At 19.8% G+C, this 15,270-nt stretch overlaps 6 protein-coding genes across 6 annotated transcripts; 2 read left to right on the plus strand and 4 right to left on the minus strand. All coding sequences in view use genetic code 6, as the record gives it.

Annotated features, from left to right (window-relative positions):
- Positions 1-389: 389 nt before the first annotated feature.
- On the minus strand, positions 390-866 carry TTHERM_00254570 (hypothetical protein; the record flags this gene model as incomplete). Its single annotated transcript, XM_001019110.1, has 1 exon — positions 390-866. The coding sequence occupies one exon, from the start codon at positions 864-866 to the stop codon at positions 390-392; it is 477 nt and encodes a 158-aa protein (XP_001019110.1).
- Positions 867-2,512: 1,646 nt separating this feature from the next.
- TTHERM_000254587 (transmembrane protein, putative) lies at positions 2,513-5,563 on the minus strand (the record flags this gene model as incomplete). Its single annotated transcript, XM_012798396.1, has 7 exons — positions 2,513-2,930; positions 3,199-3,288; positions 3,556-3,645; positions 3,939-4,025; positions 4,518-4,607; positions 4,907-4,996; positions 5,295-5,563. The coding sequence occupies 7 exons, from the start codon at positions 5,561-5,563 to the stop codon at positions 2,513-2,515; spliced, it is 1,134 nt and encodes a 377-aa protein (XP_012653850.1).
- Positions 5,564-6,042: 479 nt separating this feature from the next.
- On the minus strand, positions 6,043-6,621 carry TTHERM_000254588 (transmembrane protein, putative; the record flags this gene model as incomplete). Its single annotated transcript, XM_012798397.1, has 1 exon — positions 6,043-6,621. The coding sequence occupies one exon, from the start codon at positions 6,619-6,621 to the stop codon at positions 6,043-6,045; it is 579 nt and encodes a 192-aa protein (XP_012653851.1).
- Positions 6,622-7,014: 393 nt separating this feature from the next.
- Positions 7,015-7,578, plus strand: TTHERM_000254589 (hypothetical protein; the record flags this gene model as incomplete). Its single annotated transcript, XM_012798398.1, has 2 exons — positions 7,015-7,149; positions 7,201-7,578. The coding sequence occupies 2 exons, from the start codon at positions 7,015-7,017 to the stop codon at positions 7,576-7,578; spliced, it is 513 nt and encodes a 170-aa protein (XP_012653852.1).
- A 346-nt stretch (positions 7,579-7,924) lies between these two features.
- TTHERM_00254590 (hypothetical protein) lies at positions 7,925-12,548 on the plus strand (the record flags this gene model as incomplete). The annotated part of the gene is made up of 10 exons (XM_001019112.2): positions 7,925-8,384; positions 8,497-8,555; positions 8,631-9,511; positions 9,578-9,679; positions 9,882-9,986; positions 10,062-10,701; positions 10,760-10,932; positions 10,987-11,119; positions 11,177-11,322; positions 11,471-12,548. 10 exons carry the CDS (start codon positions 7,925-7,927, stop codon positions 12,546-12,548), a joined length of 3,777 nt encoding a protein of 1,258 aa, XP_001019112.2.
- Positions 12,549-12,982: 434 nt separating this feature from the next.
- Positions 12,983-15,113, minus strand: TTHERM_00254600 (hypothetical protein; the record flags this gene model as incomplete). The annotated part of the gene is made up of 3 exons (XM_001019113.3): positions 12,983-13,460; positions 13,526-13,649; positions 13,988-15,113. 3 exons carry the CDS (start codon positions 15,111-15,113, stop codon positions 12,983-12,985), a joined length of 1,728 nt encoding a protein of 575 aa, XP_001019113.3.
- Between the last annotated feature and the right edge of the window lie 157 nt (positions 15,114-15,270).

Below are 15,270 nucleotides of genomic sequence, written 5' to 3' on the forward strand. Positions count from 1 at the left end.
TCAATAAATAAATAAATACACTTATTCAATTAAAAGTAAAATAATAATTGAAAAAAAGCTTAGAATTATATTAATTTAGCATTCACTCAAATAAAATAAATAACTTTTATTGGTTGGTATCTATTTAATTTGTAATTAAATTATCAAAAAGTAAATAATTTCTAAATCATAAATTGCTTATTTAACTAATATCTTTTAAAAGTTAAGGGGTTAATTTATTCAAATATTTAGTCTTATAAAATATAAAAAAATTAATAATTACAATAAATTTTTGAAATTAAGCTTTAAAATAATAAACCAAATTACTTAGAAATTTACTTTAGCTTGAAGATATAATTAAAAAAATTACATTTCTATTTTTTATGATTAGTTATGATATATAATTTTTATCAAATGTTTTAATCTGCCATTTCAGGCTAAAGGTAAATAACTTTATTTTTTTAATCTGTCATTTCAGGCTAAATGTAAATAACTTTCTCGTTTTAATCTACCATTTATGGAAATTAAAAGTTCATTTCTGGATTAGTAAAATCTATGGTTTAAGTGCTTTAATCAGCTGTTTAAACTGTTTAAGTGTATTTATTAGCACTTTTAGAGCTTTTTTCTGCTCTATTAGGATTTTTTTTTGTTTGGTTATTTTGTTTTTTATGCTACTCATCATTATGTTATTATTTTTATTCTGCTTCTTTTTATTCTCTATGTTCCTTAAGTAATTATTCCTTTTATTATTACTTACTGTTATCTTATTAAGTATTATTCTATTCCATGCATTCTTTACATATACAGATACAACAACAGCAAAGTATTTCAGCTATTATTTATCCACAAGCATTATTATTATCATGATGGTGATGCCTTGAGCTCATTTATATTATTTTTAAATATGTTTGTTTATTTGTTTATATTTAATTTTTCTTAGATTTTATATTATTTATTATCATTAAATTATTAATTATAATGTTAAAGATATTTGATATTTAAATACATCTTCATTAAATTAAAAACATTTAAGGATAAGCTCTTATTAATTAATTAATTAAGAATATTCCCCGATCAGTTTATCTAATTATTTTGTTTATCCTATTATTTTTTCAATTAATTAAGACTATTCCCCGATCAGTTTATCTAATAATTTTGTTTATCCAATTATTTTATCAATCTAAATATTTTGTCTATATTATTTATTTAATATTTATTAATTTATGATTTTAATATTGCAATTTATCTTCTTCTATTTCATTTCTCTAAAGCGAAATAGAAAAATTAATATTTGGAAATATTAGATAATGACAAATCAAATTAAATCAGAACTCTTATTAAATATTATATTACCTGATAAGGGAATAGAAATTATCAGAGTTATTTAAAGAAAATTATATTTATCAAATTATATAAGTATGTATATTAAACAAAACTTAAAATAAGTAAGGGCTTATGAGCTGACTAAATCTGAAGTTTAAAGACAAAATATGATACCCTTATTGAATTAAATAATAGAAAAAAATAATAAAAACATTACAATATATGATATTTTCATTTTAATACTCTTCTTATATAATGTAAAAAAAGGTGGTTCCACACCTGAACTTTACCCTATATTTCTATATTTTGAATTAAAAAAAGATATAAAATTTTAAAAATCATTTTTTTTTCTTCTATTTTATATTACAGATTTGGCGGTAATATATATTTATTTTTTCATTTATTTAATAAACTATTTATTTACTTATTAACTTACCAAAATAAATAAAAAAATACGATATTCATATAAATATAAATATTAATAAATATTTCTATCTATATATATTTTAGGTTAAATTATCATATTAAAAAATATTATATAATAAAACAAATAGTATTTTCTATTATTAAAATATTTAATTTTTATTCATCCTCTTTTCACCACTTGTTATTATCAACAGAATTTAATATTAAATAATACTAATCTTTTAAATTTTCGGCATTTGTTTTTCAATTATGATTATTAGATTAAGCTGAAAGTTCCTTAACTAAATAATTAACTAAAAAAAAATTAAATAGAATAAAATTTTTTAAAAAAATAAAATTTAAAATTAATAAAAATAAAAAAAGCATTAGTAAGTTAAAAAAGAAAAATAAATCAAATAAAAAAAATATCAAATAAATTAAAAGAGTTTTTATTTTTTTAAATTCATTTTTATATTAAAAAATATCACAATCCAAAACAAATAAACTGTTTTTACCTAAGATCAAGTGTAAAATTTGAGAGATTAGCGCATTTTGCTAAAGCAGAACCTAAACTTAATGCACCTTATTAGCTAATAGAATTATTACTTTTTAAATATTGAAGAAAAAATATATAAATAATTAGTTAGTTAGAAGGGAGAAATGAAGAAAAATTATGTTGAAAATAAAATAAAAAACAAAGCAAAAGAGCAAAATAAAAGAATTATATTATTTTATATTCTTTTTTATATTAAAAATAAATATCACAATCCAAAACAAATAAACTGTTTTTACCTAAGATTAAGTTTCAAATTTGAGAGATTAGTACAATTTGCTAAAGTAGAACCTAAACCTAATGCATCTTCATCACAAATATTATTGAAGCTTTTTAAATATTGAAAAATAATATATTATTATTTAATTATTTAGAAGGAAAAATGAAGAAATAAAAATAAATAGAAATGAATTAATTAGTTAAAAATAATAAATTCAAAATTTGAAAATAAAAAAATGAGCTATATAAAGAAAGATAGAAGAAGAAAAAACCATAAGTACTATAAAAAGAAAAATAAAACTAATGAAAAGCTAATAAATATGGCAATCCAAAACAAATAAACTGCTTTTACCTAAGATTAAGTGTCAAATTTGAGAGATTAATGAAATTTGCTAAAAAAGAATATAAGTATGATGCTTCTTATTTATCTTATTTGCTTATTTATATCTAACTTTTTAAATATTGAAGAAAAATAAAAAATTAATTAGTATTAAGAAGAGAAAAATAAAGATAAAATATGAAATAATAAGAAATTAACTCATTAATAATATTCAAAAACAAAATTTGAAAAAAAATGAGTAAATTAAGAAAGATAGAAAGAAAAAAAATGTAAAATAAAAACTCAATAGAAAAATAAAATCAAATAAAAAGCTAATAAATTTAAATAGTAATATTGTTTTATATTAAAAAATATCATAATACAAATAAACTGTTTTTACCAAAGATTAAGTGTTAAATTTGAGAAATTAGTACAATTTAATAAAACAAAACCTAAGTTTGATTCACCTTATTTTCTTATTTAATTCTAACTTTTTAAAAATTGAAAAAAAAATATATTTAATTAGTTATTATGAAGGGAAAAATATGAATCAATAAGAAATTAATTAATTAATAATATTAAAACCAGAATTTGAAAATAAAAAAATTATTAAATTAAGTAAGATAAATAATTAAAATAAAAAAGTAATAGAAAAATAATAAAAAGCTCATAAACAAATTAAAAAAGTTAATTATATTGTTTTAAATTCATTTTAATATCTAAAAATATCACAATCCAAAACAAATACTGTTTTTACCTAAGATCAAGTCTCAAATTTGAGAGAGTAGTGCAATTTGCTAAAATAGAACATAAGTCTGATGGACTTTATTTGCTTATTTAATTCTCACTTTTTAAATAATGAAAAAATATATAATTAATTAGTTATTATGAAGAGAAAAATGAAGAAACAATATGAAATAATAAGAAATTAATTAAAAGCCAAATTTAAAAATAAAAAAATGAGTAAATTAGAAAGGCAGACAGATGAAAAAAAATAATTAAAATAAAAATGTAATAGAAAAATAAATCAAAATAAAAAGCTTCTTAACAAATTAAAATAGTTAATTTTATTGTTTTAATTCATTTTTATAACTAAAAATATCTCAATCGAAAATAAATAAATAAACAAACTGCTTTTACCAAAGATCAAGTGTCAAATTTGAGAGATTATTATAATTTGCTAAAATAGAACATAAGTCTGATGCACCTTCTCCTATTTAACTTTAACTTTTTAAATATTGAAGAAAAAATATATCATATACTTTATAATATCATCATCCCCCTATCCTCAAAATTTATAAAAAATTAAACTAATAATTTTTAATTAAAGATCTCATCTTATTTTAATGAATGATTTACATTAAAAAGAAGACAACTTAGGCTATATGAATATACATACATATATTAATTTCATAGCCCTTCACATTGAAGTTATATTTGATTGGGGTATGATGTTAATTAGAAGTAAAAAATGAAGATAAAAAATTAATGAAATAATAAGAAATGAATTAATTAATAATAATAAAGTAAAAACTAAAAATAAAAAAACTTATATTAAGAAATATAGAAGAAGCAAAAAAACATAAGTACAATAAAAGAGAAAAAGAAAAATAAATCAAATAAAAGCTAATAAACAAATTAAAAGAGTAATATTGTTGAAAATTTATTTATTTTTATATTAAAAAATATCACAATCCAAAACAAATAAACTGTTTTTACCGAAGGCAAAGTGTCAAATTTGAGAGATTAGCACAATTTGCTAAAGCAATACATAAGTTTGATGAACCTTTTTTGCTTATTTAATTCTAACTTTTTAAATTATGAAAGAAAATATAAAATTAATTAGTGGCTAAGAAAGAAAGGAAAAATGAAGAAAAAATATAAAATAATAAGAAAGAAATAAATAAATTAATAATATTAAAATCAAAATTTAAAAATGAAAAATGGGTTAAATTAAGAACTAGAAAAAAAAAACACAAAATAAATTAAGTACAATAAAAAATAAATTTGAAAAATAAATCAAATAAAAAGCTTTGAATAAAATTAAAATGGTTATTTTATTTTATATTAAAATATATCACAATTCAAAATAGATAAACTGCTTTTACTTAAGATTAAGCGTCAAACTTGAGAGATTAGTGCAATTTCCTAAAGCACAACCTAATTTTGATGCACTTATTTCATTTATTTTATTATTACTTTTTAAATGATGAAAAAAAAAAAATCTTATTAATTAGTTTTTAAGAAGGGAAAAATGAAGAAAAAATATAAAATAATAATAAATGAATAAATGAATTAAAAACAAAATTTGAAAATAAAAAATGAGTTAAATTAAGAAAGATATAAGAAAAAAAACACATGGGTAAGTACAATAAAAAATAAATTTTAAAAATAAATCAATCAAATAAAAAGTTATTTAATAAATTAAAATAGTTATTTTATTTTATATTCATTTATATTTAAAAACACAGTTCAAAACAAATAAACTGTTTTTACCTAAGATCAAGTGTCAAATTTGAGAGATTAGTGCATTTTGCCAAACTAGAGCCTAAGCTTGATACACCTTTTTTGTTTATTTTATTCTGACTTTTTAAATATTGAATAAAAAAATTAAATAAATAATTAATTAATTCGTTATTAAGAAGGGAAAAATGAAGAAAAAATATGAAATAATAAGAAATAAATTTTAAAAATATCAAAGCTAAATTTGAAAATAAAAAAATGAGTTAAATTAAGAAAGATATGAGAAGAAAAAACATAAACATATACAATAAAAAGAAAAATAAATCGAATAAAAAGCTAATAAATAACTTAAAAGAGCTACATTATTTTAAATTCATTTTAGTAACTAAAAATATCACAATCCAAAACAAATAAACTGTTTTTACCTAAGATTAAGTGTCAAATTTGAGAGTTTATTGCAATTTGCTAAAGCAAAGCCTAAGCTTGATACACCTTATTCGCCTATATTATTCTAACTTTTATATATTGAAGAAAAAATATAATAATTAATTTGTTATTAAGATAGGAAGAATGAATCTAAAATATGAAACAATGAGAAATAAATTAATTAATAACAATCAAATCAAATATTTAAAAAAGAAATGAGTTAAATTAAGAAAAAAGATAGAAGAAGAAAAATAAATAAATAAAAAGGAAAGAAAAATAAATCAAATAAAAAGCTAATAAACAAATTAAAAAAGTTAGTTATATTGTTTCAAATTCATTTCTATAATAAAAAATATCACAATCCAAAGCAAATAAACTGTTTTTACTAAAGATCAAGTGTCAAATTTAAGAGATTAGTGCAATTTGCTAAAGCAGGACCTAATCTTGATGCACCAATTGAATCAATTGTATTGGGGCTTTTGAAATATTGATGATAAGATAAATTATTATTTAGTTATTTAAAAGCAAAAAAAAATGAAATAATAAGAAATGAATGAATTAATTAATAATAATAAAAGATTAAGTTAAAAATAAAAAATAAATGACTTTAATTAAGAATAATTAAGAAAGATAAAAATAAAGAAAAAACACAAGTACAATAAAAGGAAAAGCAAAGTAAATCAAATAAAAGCTAATAAACAAATTAAAAGAGTATTGAATTGAAACAATAAAACTATTTTTACGAAAAACTAAGTTTCAAATTTGAGAGATTAGTGCAATTTGCTAATGCAGAACCTAAGCTTGATACACTAATTGCATCAATTTTTTTAAAGCTTTTTAAATATTTAAGAAAAAATATATTATAATTTAGTTATTTAGAAGGAAAAATAAAGAAAATAATAAGAAATTAATTAATTAATAATAATAAAAGCATAATTTGAAAATAAAAAATGATATAAATTAAGAGAGAAAAAAATATAAGTAAGTAAGTAAGCACTAAAAAAAAGAAATAGAAAAATAAATCAAATTAAAATCTAATAAAAAAATTAAAAGTGCTGGTTATATTGTTTGTTTTAAAAATTAATGGAAAAAAGTGAGAATTTATGTTAAAAAATAATAAAATTAATAAATAACTTAAAATTTAAATATATCAAAAATGAATTATGATAATATTTATAAATTAAATAAATAAATATACTTATGAAAGATATGGACAACCTAATGAGATTAGTGTTAAGAGTTTAAAAACTTTTTATATTAAAATGAATAAATTTAAACTATATTGATAAAAAAATAAATAATTACTTCCTCTAATGTGTAGTCTATCATGATTTCTTTCTTTTTTTTCTTCAAAAATATTAAATACAAATTATTGAAAATTTAATTAATTATAAGTGGATAAAAAGAACAAATTAAATATTTGAATTTATAAATTTGCTTTCACAAAAAAGTAAGTACGTAGGTAAGTTAGTTAGTGTAACTTTCATTACTTAATCTTAATATTTCTTATAAGGATCTTCAAATTCATATATAGGCCGCTATTTCATATAACTCTAAATCAAATCTCTATATTATACATTCAAAAACAAACTGTTAATGGTGTGAAGTTTATAAATGTAATTTAAAAACCCTTGATAAAAAAAGCTTTTAATAAAAATAAATGGTAGGTACTTAATAAAGATGGGACTCGCTCTCATACTTCTAAAGCCAAACTTTAATCAGAGCTAGTGTTCCATATAATTTGCATTACACTTTTTTAGGATTTGTAACCTCTAATCGAATTCTAGTTTATATAATAATAAAAGAGTAGTGTAATCAATATATTTTCTTAGGTTTTTTATCTAAAATTGCTTACAGATATTTTAATTTACTGTATGTCACTTAAGGTTGATTTTGAAAATATGTCATACAACCCATTTTCTTATATATTTTCATATAAAAACTAAAAGTTAAATGCATAATAAAACAAAAATAAAACCAATAAAATATAGTTAAAGAATATTTAAGGCTAAAATAAAAAAAATAATTTTATTTAATAAATCTATCTTTCTAATTTATTGATAGTTTACTTTATCTTTGGAAATTCTATCTTTTTAAATAAATGATGAAATAGCAATAAACACAAATAAAAACGATAAAAAATTATTCTAAAGCAATTAAATACAATAAAATAAAATGAAATTTTTGAGAAATATTAGACTGCCTATTTTGAAAATGTTAAGAAATTAATTTTATTAATGTTATTGTAATTTTTTCATTTATTTTCTATTAATAAATTTATTTTAACAAATAATAAATAGTTAGTTAATGGATGGATTTAAAAACATTATAAAATAAACATTAAGAGGATTTTAAAAACATTGATAAATAGATAAATTTTTAAGTTAAAATTCCTTTAAATTAATTCTACTAAATATAATTAAGAACAAGAAAAAGCTTTATATTACATTCAACATACAAACAAACAAACAAACAAAGATATTCTATTTAATTTTTATTTATAAATTTACATAATAGATGAAAATATTCAAAGAGATGGATATTAATTGATAATAAATCCAAAATATCTTGGTGTGGTTATATTTAATAATCATAAAGGAGATTTTAAATTTCTTATTGTATTAATAACTTCTTTTCAAATATAGAAACCATTAATTATTCAATAAAAAACACTTTTACATTTCATAGCAACCATTCGTAAGTATTTTGATTAATTAATTATTAGCTAATAAATATATTTAATTATTTTCTACATTTTTTAATTCAATTAATAAGATAAATTAACAAAATTAATCAATTTATATTAAAGATAATATTTTATTTTGCAAGGTAGAGAAGAGCATGAGTGATTGTAGTGTTAACTCTGAAGTAAAATTTATAACTATTCTACCAAATAATTATTTTAAGCAGATAATTAATTAATTATCCATATTTGAAATAAAGCCTGAACCTTCTCATCCAGATATGTCTATGAATTATGAAAGTAATTTAGATAAGTCATAGAGAACTAAGAATGATAGTAATACAAATAGAAATACTTCTATTAGAAGAGATCTAGAAATAAAAGCTAGTGTTGATAATAATCGTGACTTAAGATTTAATTAAGCTGACGATCAATGCTATGAAGAAGATATAAATTTGGAACAAAATAATTTATAAAAATAACAGGTTAATATGGTTAAACAATAATAATAAATAAACTCAGATAGTTAAGCAATTAATGCTTTCAAAAGAAAAAAAATAGATGCAAGTCAGGTAGGAAAAAGCAAAGACTTTGTAAATGAAAATTTTAGATAAAGCAATGATGGACTTAAAGAAATTCAATCATAAAATTAAGCTCATAACCTAAAATTAGAATTCATATAAATAGATAATGATGTATTAAACATCGAAGATCCAAATGAATTTTTTTAGGAAAACGGTATCAAAAAGAAAGCAATAGGCAAAAGTATTAGCTAAAGAAAAAATGGCAGTATAAACTCTTAAAATAGCATAATTTCTCCTTAAAGTGCTACGACAAATCAGATAAACTTCTAAGTTTAGCCACCTTCTTACTATTTCGGAGATATAAAAAAAGATACTCTTAAATAGAAGTAATAACTTTAACAATAATAAATTAACTAAGTTTAACAGCATCAGCAACAGTCAAATTAGTTACAATAAGTACTTCAATAGCAATAAGGGTAGAATTAAAATTAGCAAGAAGAAATAAGGCATAAATTTAGAATCACCAATACATCTGAAAGAGCAAGTTCAAATATTAAAGAAAGAATTCATACACATTCAAATTAAAATAATATTACCAATTAAAGCTAAAATGAAAAGTAAGTATCAAACAAATCTCTAATTTTTTATCAAATTATTTAGTTATTCTAAAATATTAATTCTAGTAATGCAAATGAAAATTAAGAAGAAGATATTGAAAATTTTAACACAAACAACATTGATTATTCTGTCTTATCAGCCTATGTAAATAGCAACAATTAATTTAGGTAATTAATTATTTTCCATTGATCAATCTAAATTAAATCATAAATTTTTATTTTTATGAAAATAATTTTTTATTTTAATAAATTTATTTAAACATTAAAAAATAGAAAAATATTAAAGAAAATTAATTTACTTTCATAAAACTTAATTTATTTAGTTATATTTTAATTAAATTTTATTTTATATCTTGCTTATAACTAACAGCGAACATGATCATCTCAATAAGTTGTACGATAAAGATACTAGTCCTTTCAAAAAATAATCTTACACTACTAAATTAGCTTAGTAGTTCGATGTTAAGAATAATCCGTAAAATTATAAATATTTTTTTTTATTTGAAAAATGTTGAAAAAATAATAAATAGATTTTAATTAACTTATAAAGGTATGCAATAAGACCGTATTCTATGGATAAAGGGTCATAGAAAAGAGTTAAGAATATATTAAATAATAGCATGAATAGTAAGATAGGGTAAAATCCTATTTAAAATCAAATATAAAACAATCAAAATGATGATGCAGTATAAGAAAAGTAGAAAAAGACAGAAAATTCTTAGAATCCGAGTGTGATTATCATAAATTAAATCTAAGGATCAGAAAATTCTAATTAAAAGAATTTTTCTAACACAGCTAATAATATTTATAAATAGACTTTAAGTTAATTGGAGAATTTAAAAGCCATAGATCCTTAATTGTAATAGCAATAAAGTCCAATTGAAAAATATGTAAATGTAATAAAATCTTAAATGAATAACTAAAATACAGAAACTAAAGCAAGTAATTTAACAAAGTCTCCTATTATTAACAAATAAAATCTTCAGTAAACTACTTAATTTGTGGAATTTCAAAAGACTTTTTAGAGTGGTAATAAAAAGAGTGTACCTGATGTGCTAAATAATACTTCAAATATTCAAAATAAATAAAATGTAATGAATATGCAAAGGAGAGTTTCATAGCCTCATTAAAGATCAATAACTTAAGATAAATACGATGAGATTATAAAAAGTGTGCTACATCCTGAAAAAGTAAATTTATTTATTTATTTATTATTTTATAATAAATTCTTTATTCTTTATAAAAAAGAAAAATACATAGGCTAAGGCTCCTGAATTCAGGACAAATGCTATTTCTGAATTAAAAAAATAGCTAAATTAAATGAGTGGCGAACTTGAATTTGAAAGATTGAAAAACTAAGAACTATATAATAAACTGCAATCATTTAGGTAAAAGTGTTTAGGCAAAATAGATCGATAAACGTAAATAAATATATTTTAATTGTTATTATATGATCATAATATTTTTACTAATAGCAAACTTTTGGCTAAAAATGAATTCGAGGCTGAGATATTGCATGTAGAGCAAAAAGTTAAGGCACTTAAAAAGAAAATTAAATAAAAGGATGAAGAATTAGTTCTGTTGAAAGACGAATCAGAAAAATAACATGTAAAATTTTAATTAATAAAAAATTTTAATTTATTAAAATTAAAATAAATTGTTTAGGCTATCTTGTAAGATTATGAAAAACTAAAGTTTGAAGTTTCGTAATACAAAGAAAATGTAGAAAATCTAATGATTAAACTAGATACCAAAGAGAAATCAATCTAAGAACTTCATAGAGCTCACAATAATGCAAATGCAGATATTGAGTTAGAATTAATTTAATTTAATTTACTTTTTATTCTAAAATTAATTTTATTTTTATTTGAAGATTAATGGATAATTAATTTTAAGATAAAATACTATGATTTATTTAATAAATGTTTAAATTTAAAAAAAAAATATATATATATTTAGGAGGTTGTTTTAAGAGACTTCAAGCCTAAAATAAAAAGTAGATGAAAAATAAGGTGAAATTGATTAGCTAGAAGGATCATTAAAAGTGGCTAATATTAAGGCATAAGAAGCTAATAAGCTAAGATAAGATATTGAAGTTTATAAAATTAGCTAAATGCAGAGTAATTAAATGAGATTAGATGCTGAAAAGAAGAAAAAAGAGTATGAATAAAAACTATCAGAGTTTAACAAGGTAAAAGAAGAAAATATTAGCTTAAAGTTAGAGATGGAGCATCAGTGCTCACAACTTAAAGATTAGCTTTAAAAAAGTAATTTTGAGTGGAAACAGCTTCAATTGACAGCTTAGAAGCTGAGTAAAGAAAAAGAACAGTTTAACTAAATTTTAAAAGAAGAATAACAAAAAAGGGATTAGTTAAGAAGTGAAGTACAAAGACTGCAATCAGAATTAAATTAAATAAATAATTAAAACAAAGAAGATCTAATTATTTAACAAAATAACAAACTTAAAACTGAAAATACAAATTTAAGACAAGAAAACCTAGCTTTGAAAGGAGAAGTTGTAAAATGGTAGAATAAAAAGTAAGAAACTGACAATGAAAGTCAGAACTTAAAGAAACAAGTACATGAATTTAAATTGTAAATTGATGATTTAAACAGTAAGATAAAAGAGTATAACTAATCAACGATGAGAGTGCAGGATGCCGACAAATTGAAAAATGAGTTTATTATACTTTAACGAGAAAAAGACAATATGTAATAATTTTACGAATAGCAAATCAAAGACCTAAAATTACAACTCAATAATGAAATTAGATAAACATAAATTTATAGCATTAAATTAGAAAATTTAGTCAAAGATTCAAAGCTGTAAAATTTTACAAATACAACTCCTATTTTAGTAAATAGGCGAGACTAAGTTGATATTAGTGGAAATACATCACCAGTTCGCTCAAATACTAAAAAACATCAAACAAATAATAACAACGATTTTAATTAGTAAGAACATGTCAGCCTTTCTTAAAAATATTCTACTAAAAATAGTCTATATATAGAAAAAAAGCTCAGTGATTGTGATTGACAAAATATCTAACTAAATTTTAATTTTATCATATGAAACAAAAATAAATAATATTTATAAATTTCAAAATTCAATCAGCTTTGCTTGCTTTGTTTTGCATCAGTTAAAGAGCTAAAAACAAAAAAAGCTAATTAAACTAGAATCACAAAATAGGATCATTTAAATCATAATAAATAAATAAATAATTATTTACTTATTTATTAACTTAATAATTAATTATCAAATAAAAACACTAAAATAATGAATGAATGATCAATGTAAATAAAAAGTAATGTAAAATATAATAAGACTCTATTAAATTAAAATAATTTATTTGAAGTATCAGATTTATTTTTAAATATTAATCATAATCTATAATTAATTAATTAATTATCATTTACCAATTTATTTGTTATTATTTTTAATCTATGTGAATATAAATTATATTCTTTATTTCAAAAATGTAAGTTGTTATTCGCCTGAATCTATTATTCTAATTTTAAAAATGATTAATTAGAGCTGAATGTATAGGCAAGAGCTAAAAGAATCTAATCTTAAATTAATTTTAAGTTGTTTTCTTTAAAATTGCTATAGTAATCCTTATAGAAATCAGAAACACCTATTGTGATTCCATTTTCTACTTTCAAAATAATTTTAAACCTTAAAATATTCACTCCACTTATTTTAAGTTCTCTTTTCAAGGGGAGAATAATTTAGAAAAAACCTACTCTAGAATTGTTCTCTTCTTTGAGCTTTTTATAGTAAAAATCTTCGAGAAATGACTTTTGCAAAAACAAGTTAGGATTACAGTCATCAAGTTTTAATTATTCATATTTTGGATTCCACTTAATTAAATCCTAAATATCTAAAGTTTATGAGACATACTGCAATATATTGTGATATACTTCAAAGTGTTTTATAGGAACGTAATTGCTAATAAGTAATACAAAAATTTTAAAATATTTATTAAGTACAGTTATTTATTTTTAAACAAATACCCAATCAAAAAAGAGCACTTGATAGGAAAAAGAGGATAGCCCAAAGAAGTCACATTCATTTTTATAGTCTCTTAGCTTCTTTCTTTCACTTAAATTTGAGCCCTATCAAACTCAACATCACAGTCTAATTCATTATTTTAAAAATTTAGTTTAAAATAGGTTCATTTATTTTTTACATTTATCTATCTTAACATAATTATAATTCTTATTAAATTAATGAGGTATTTTTTAAGATAAATTATATCAAAATTAGAAAGTCAATTAGATTATTTTATTTATTTCTATTTCCTAAAAATTATAAAATGTATTTTATATTTTATAAAAGGTTTTTATGGATTAAAATTAATTTTGATTTTTTCAAAGTATTCAAAATTTTTTATCTTTCAATGAGTAAATTTATAGGCATTTAATTTAGAGAGATTGTATTGTATATTAAACAATAGAATATTTTAAAAAAATTACTTTTTGGATTATTGTGAAGTGAAATAGAAACCTCTTTTATATCACTTAAAGTTTTGTTTTTGATGATAAAGCTATAAGCTATAATATTTTTATTTCCTTTTTAATTTTTAGCAACTGCCACTTTTAAATCAACTTCATAATATTCAGTTTTATGAATACAATACTAATCTTTTAATAATTTTTATTTTTATGTTTCTTTGAGATCTAGCTCTGAAAATATTTTTATGATATTCAACCGGAATATTTTTTAAAATTAAGGATCATCTAAATTTTCTATCGTATCATCTCCAACTAATTTATCTAATGTAGGATACATGTTTAATTATGAATCTAACAGAGTAAACTTTTGATAATTTTGTTTATTAATGTGATTAATTTGCTTATTATCTACGGGTTAATTCTATTATATAAAGTTGTTTTTATATTGTTTAGCAATTTAGTTTAATATGTTATTGTTCACTTGCTGATCATTTACATTAAGTGATGCTTGCTATTAGCTCATTTAAATCTAGTTTAAGGATTTCAGCTAATTTGGCTAAACATATTGATACTATGAAGAGTTTATATTTTTAGGACCTGGAATACTATACACTTCAGTTGAAGATATTTTTTAAGTATTTTCTGATCTGTCGTCTCTTTTTACACTAGAATTTTTAGAAGCATCAGTATTTTAATTTGAAAAGCTTTATTCTACGAATTTATCTTTATTTTTATCTTAAATATAAATTTGATTTTATTTTGGACTAAATTTATTCAAGAGTGATATATCTGTGTTATTTAAAATTTCTATTTTGTTTGTAGATGCAGATTATGTATTTTTGTTGAACTGTGCTAGCTATAATCCTTAAATTTTATTTGCAAATTGCTATTTATTAGAAGACTAAGAGATGAAAGAGATATCAACTACAGTTTCTTTATCATCATTAAAATCTCCTTTGTCATCAAATTAAATAAAACTATTTTGTTATGGTACTGAAGAGAAAAAAGTGTTTTTTTTATTATTATTTTAATTTCTTAAATTTAATATATCTTTGTCAGTCTTAGGTTATCCCTCATCTTTTAAAACACTTCCATTAATATTGTTTTTCTATTAATCTGTTTCGAGTCTGGCATTAGAATTCTGCATCTAAAAATGATTTATAGAATCTGTTTAACAAAATAAAATAATTAATTTACTAAAAAAATTAGAAACTAAATAGCACAAACATGTAAAAATTAAAGAAATTAATTTAAATAAATGCTATAAAGTTAATATATTTTTACTGGTTTTGTCCCTTTGAGTT

This window comes from Tetrahymena thermophila (assembly GCF_000189635.1).
Source record: "Tetrahymena thermophila SB210 genomic scaffold scf_8254590, whole genome shotgun sequence".
Classification (NCBI taxonomy): Eukaryota; Ciliophora; class Oligohymenophorea; order Hymenostomatida; family Tetrahymenidae; genus Tetrahymena; species Tetrahymena thermophila.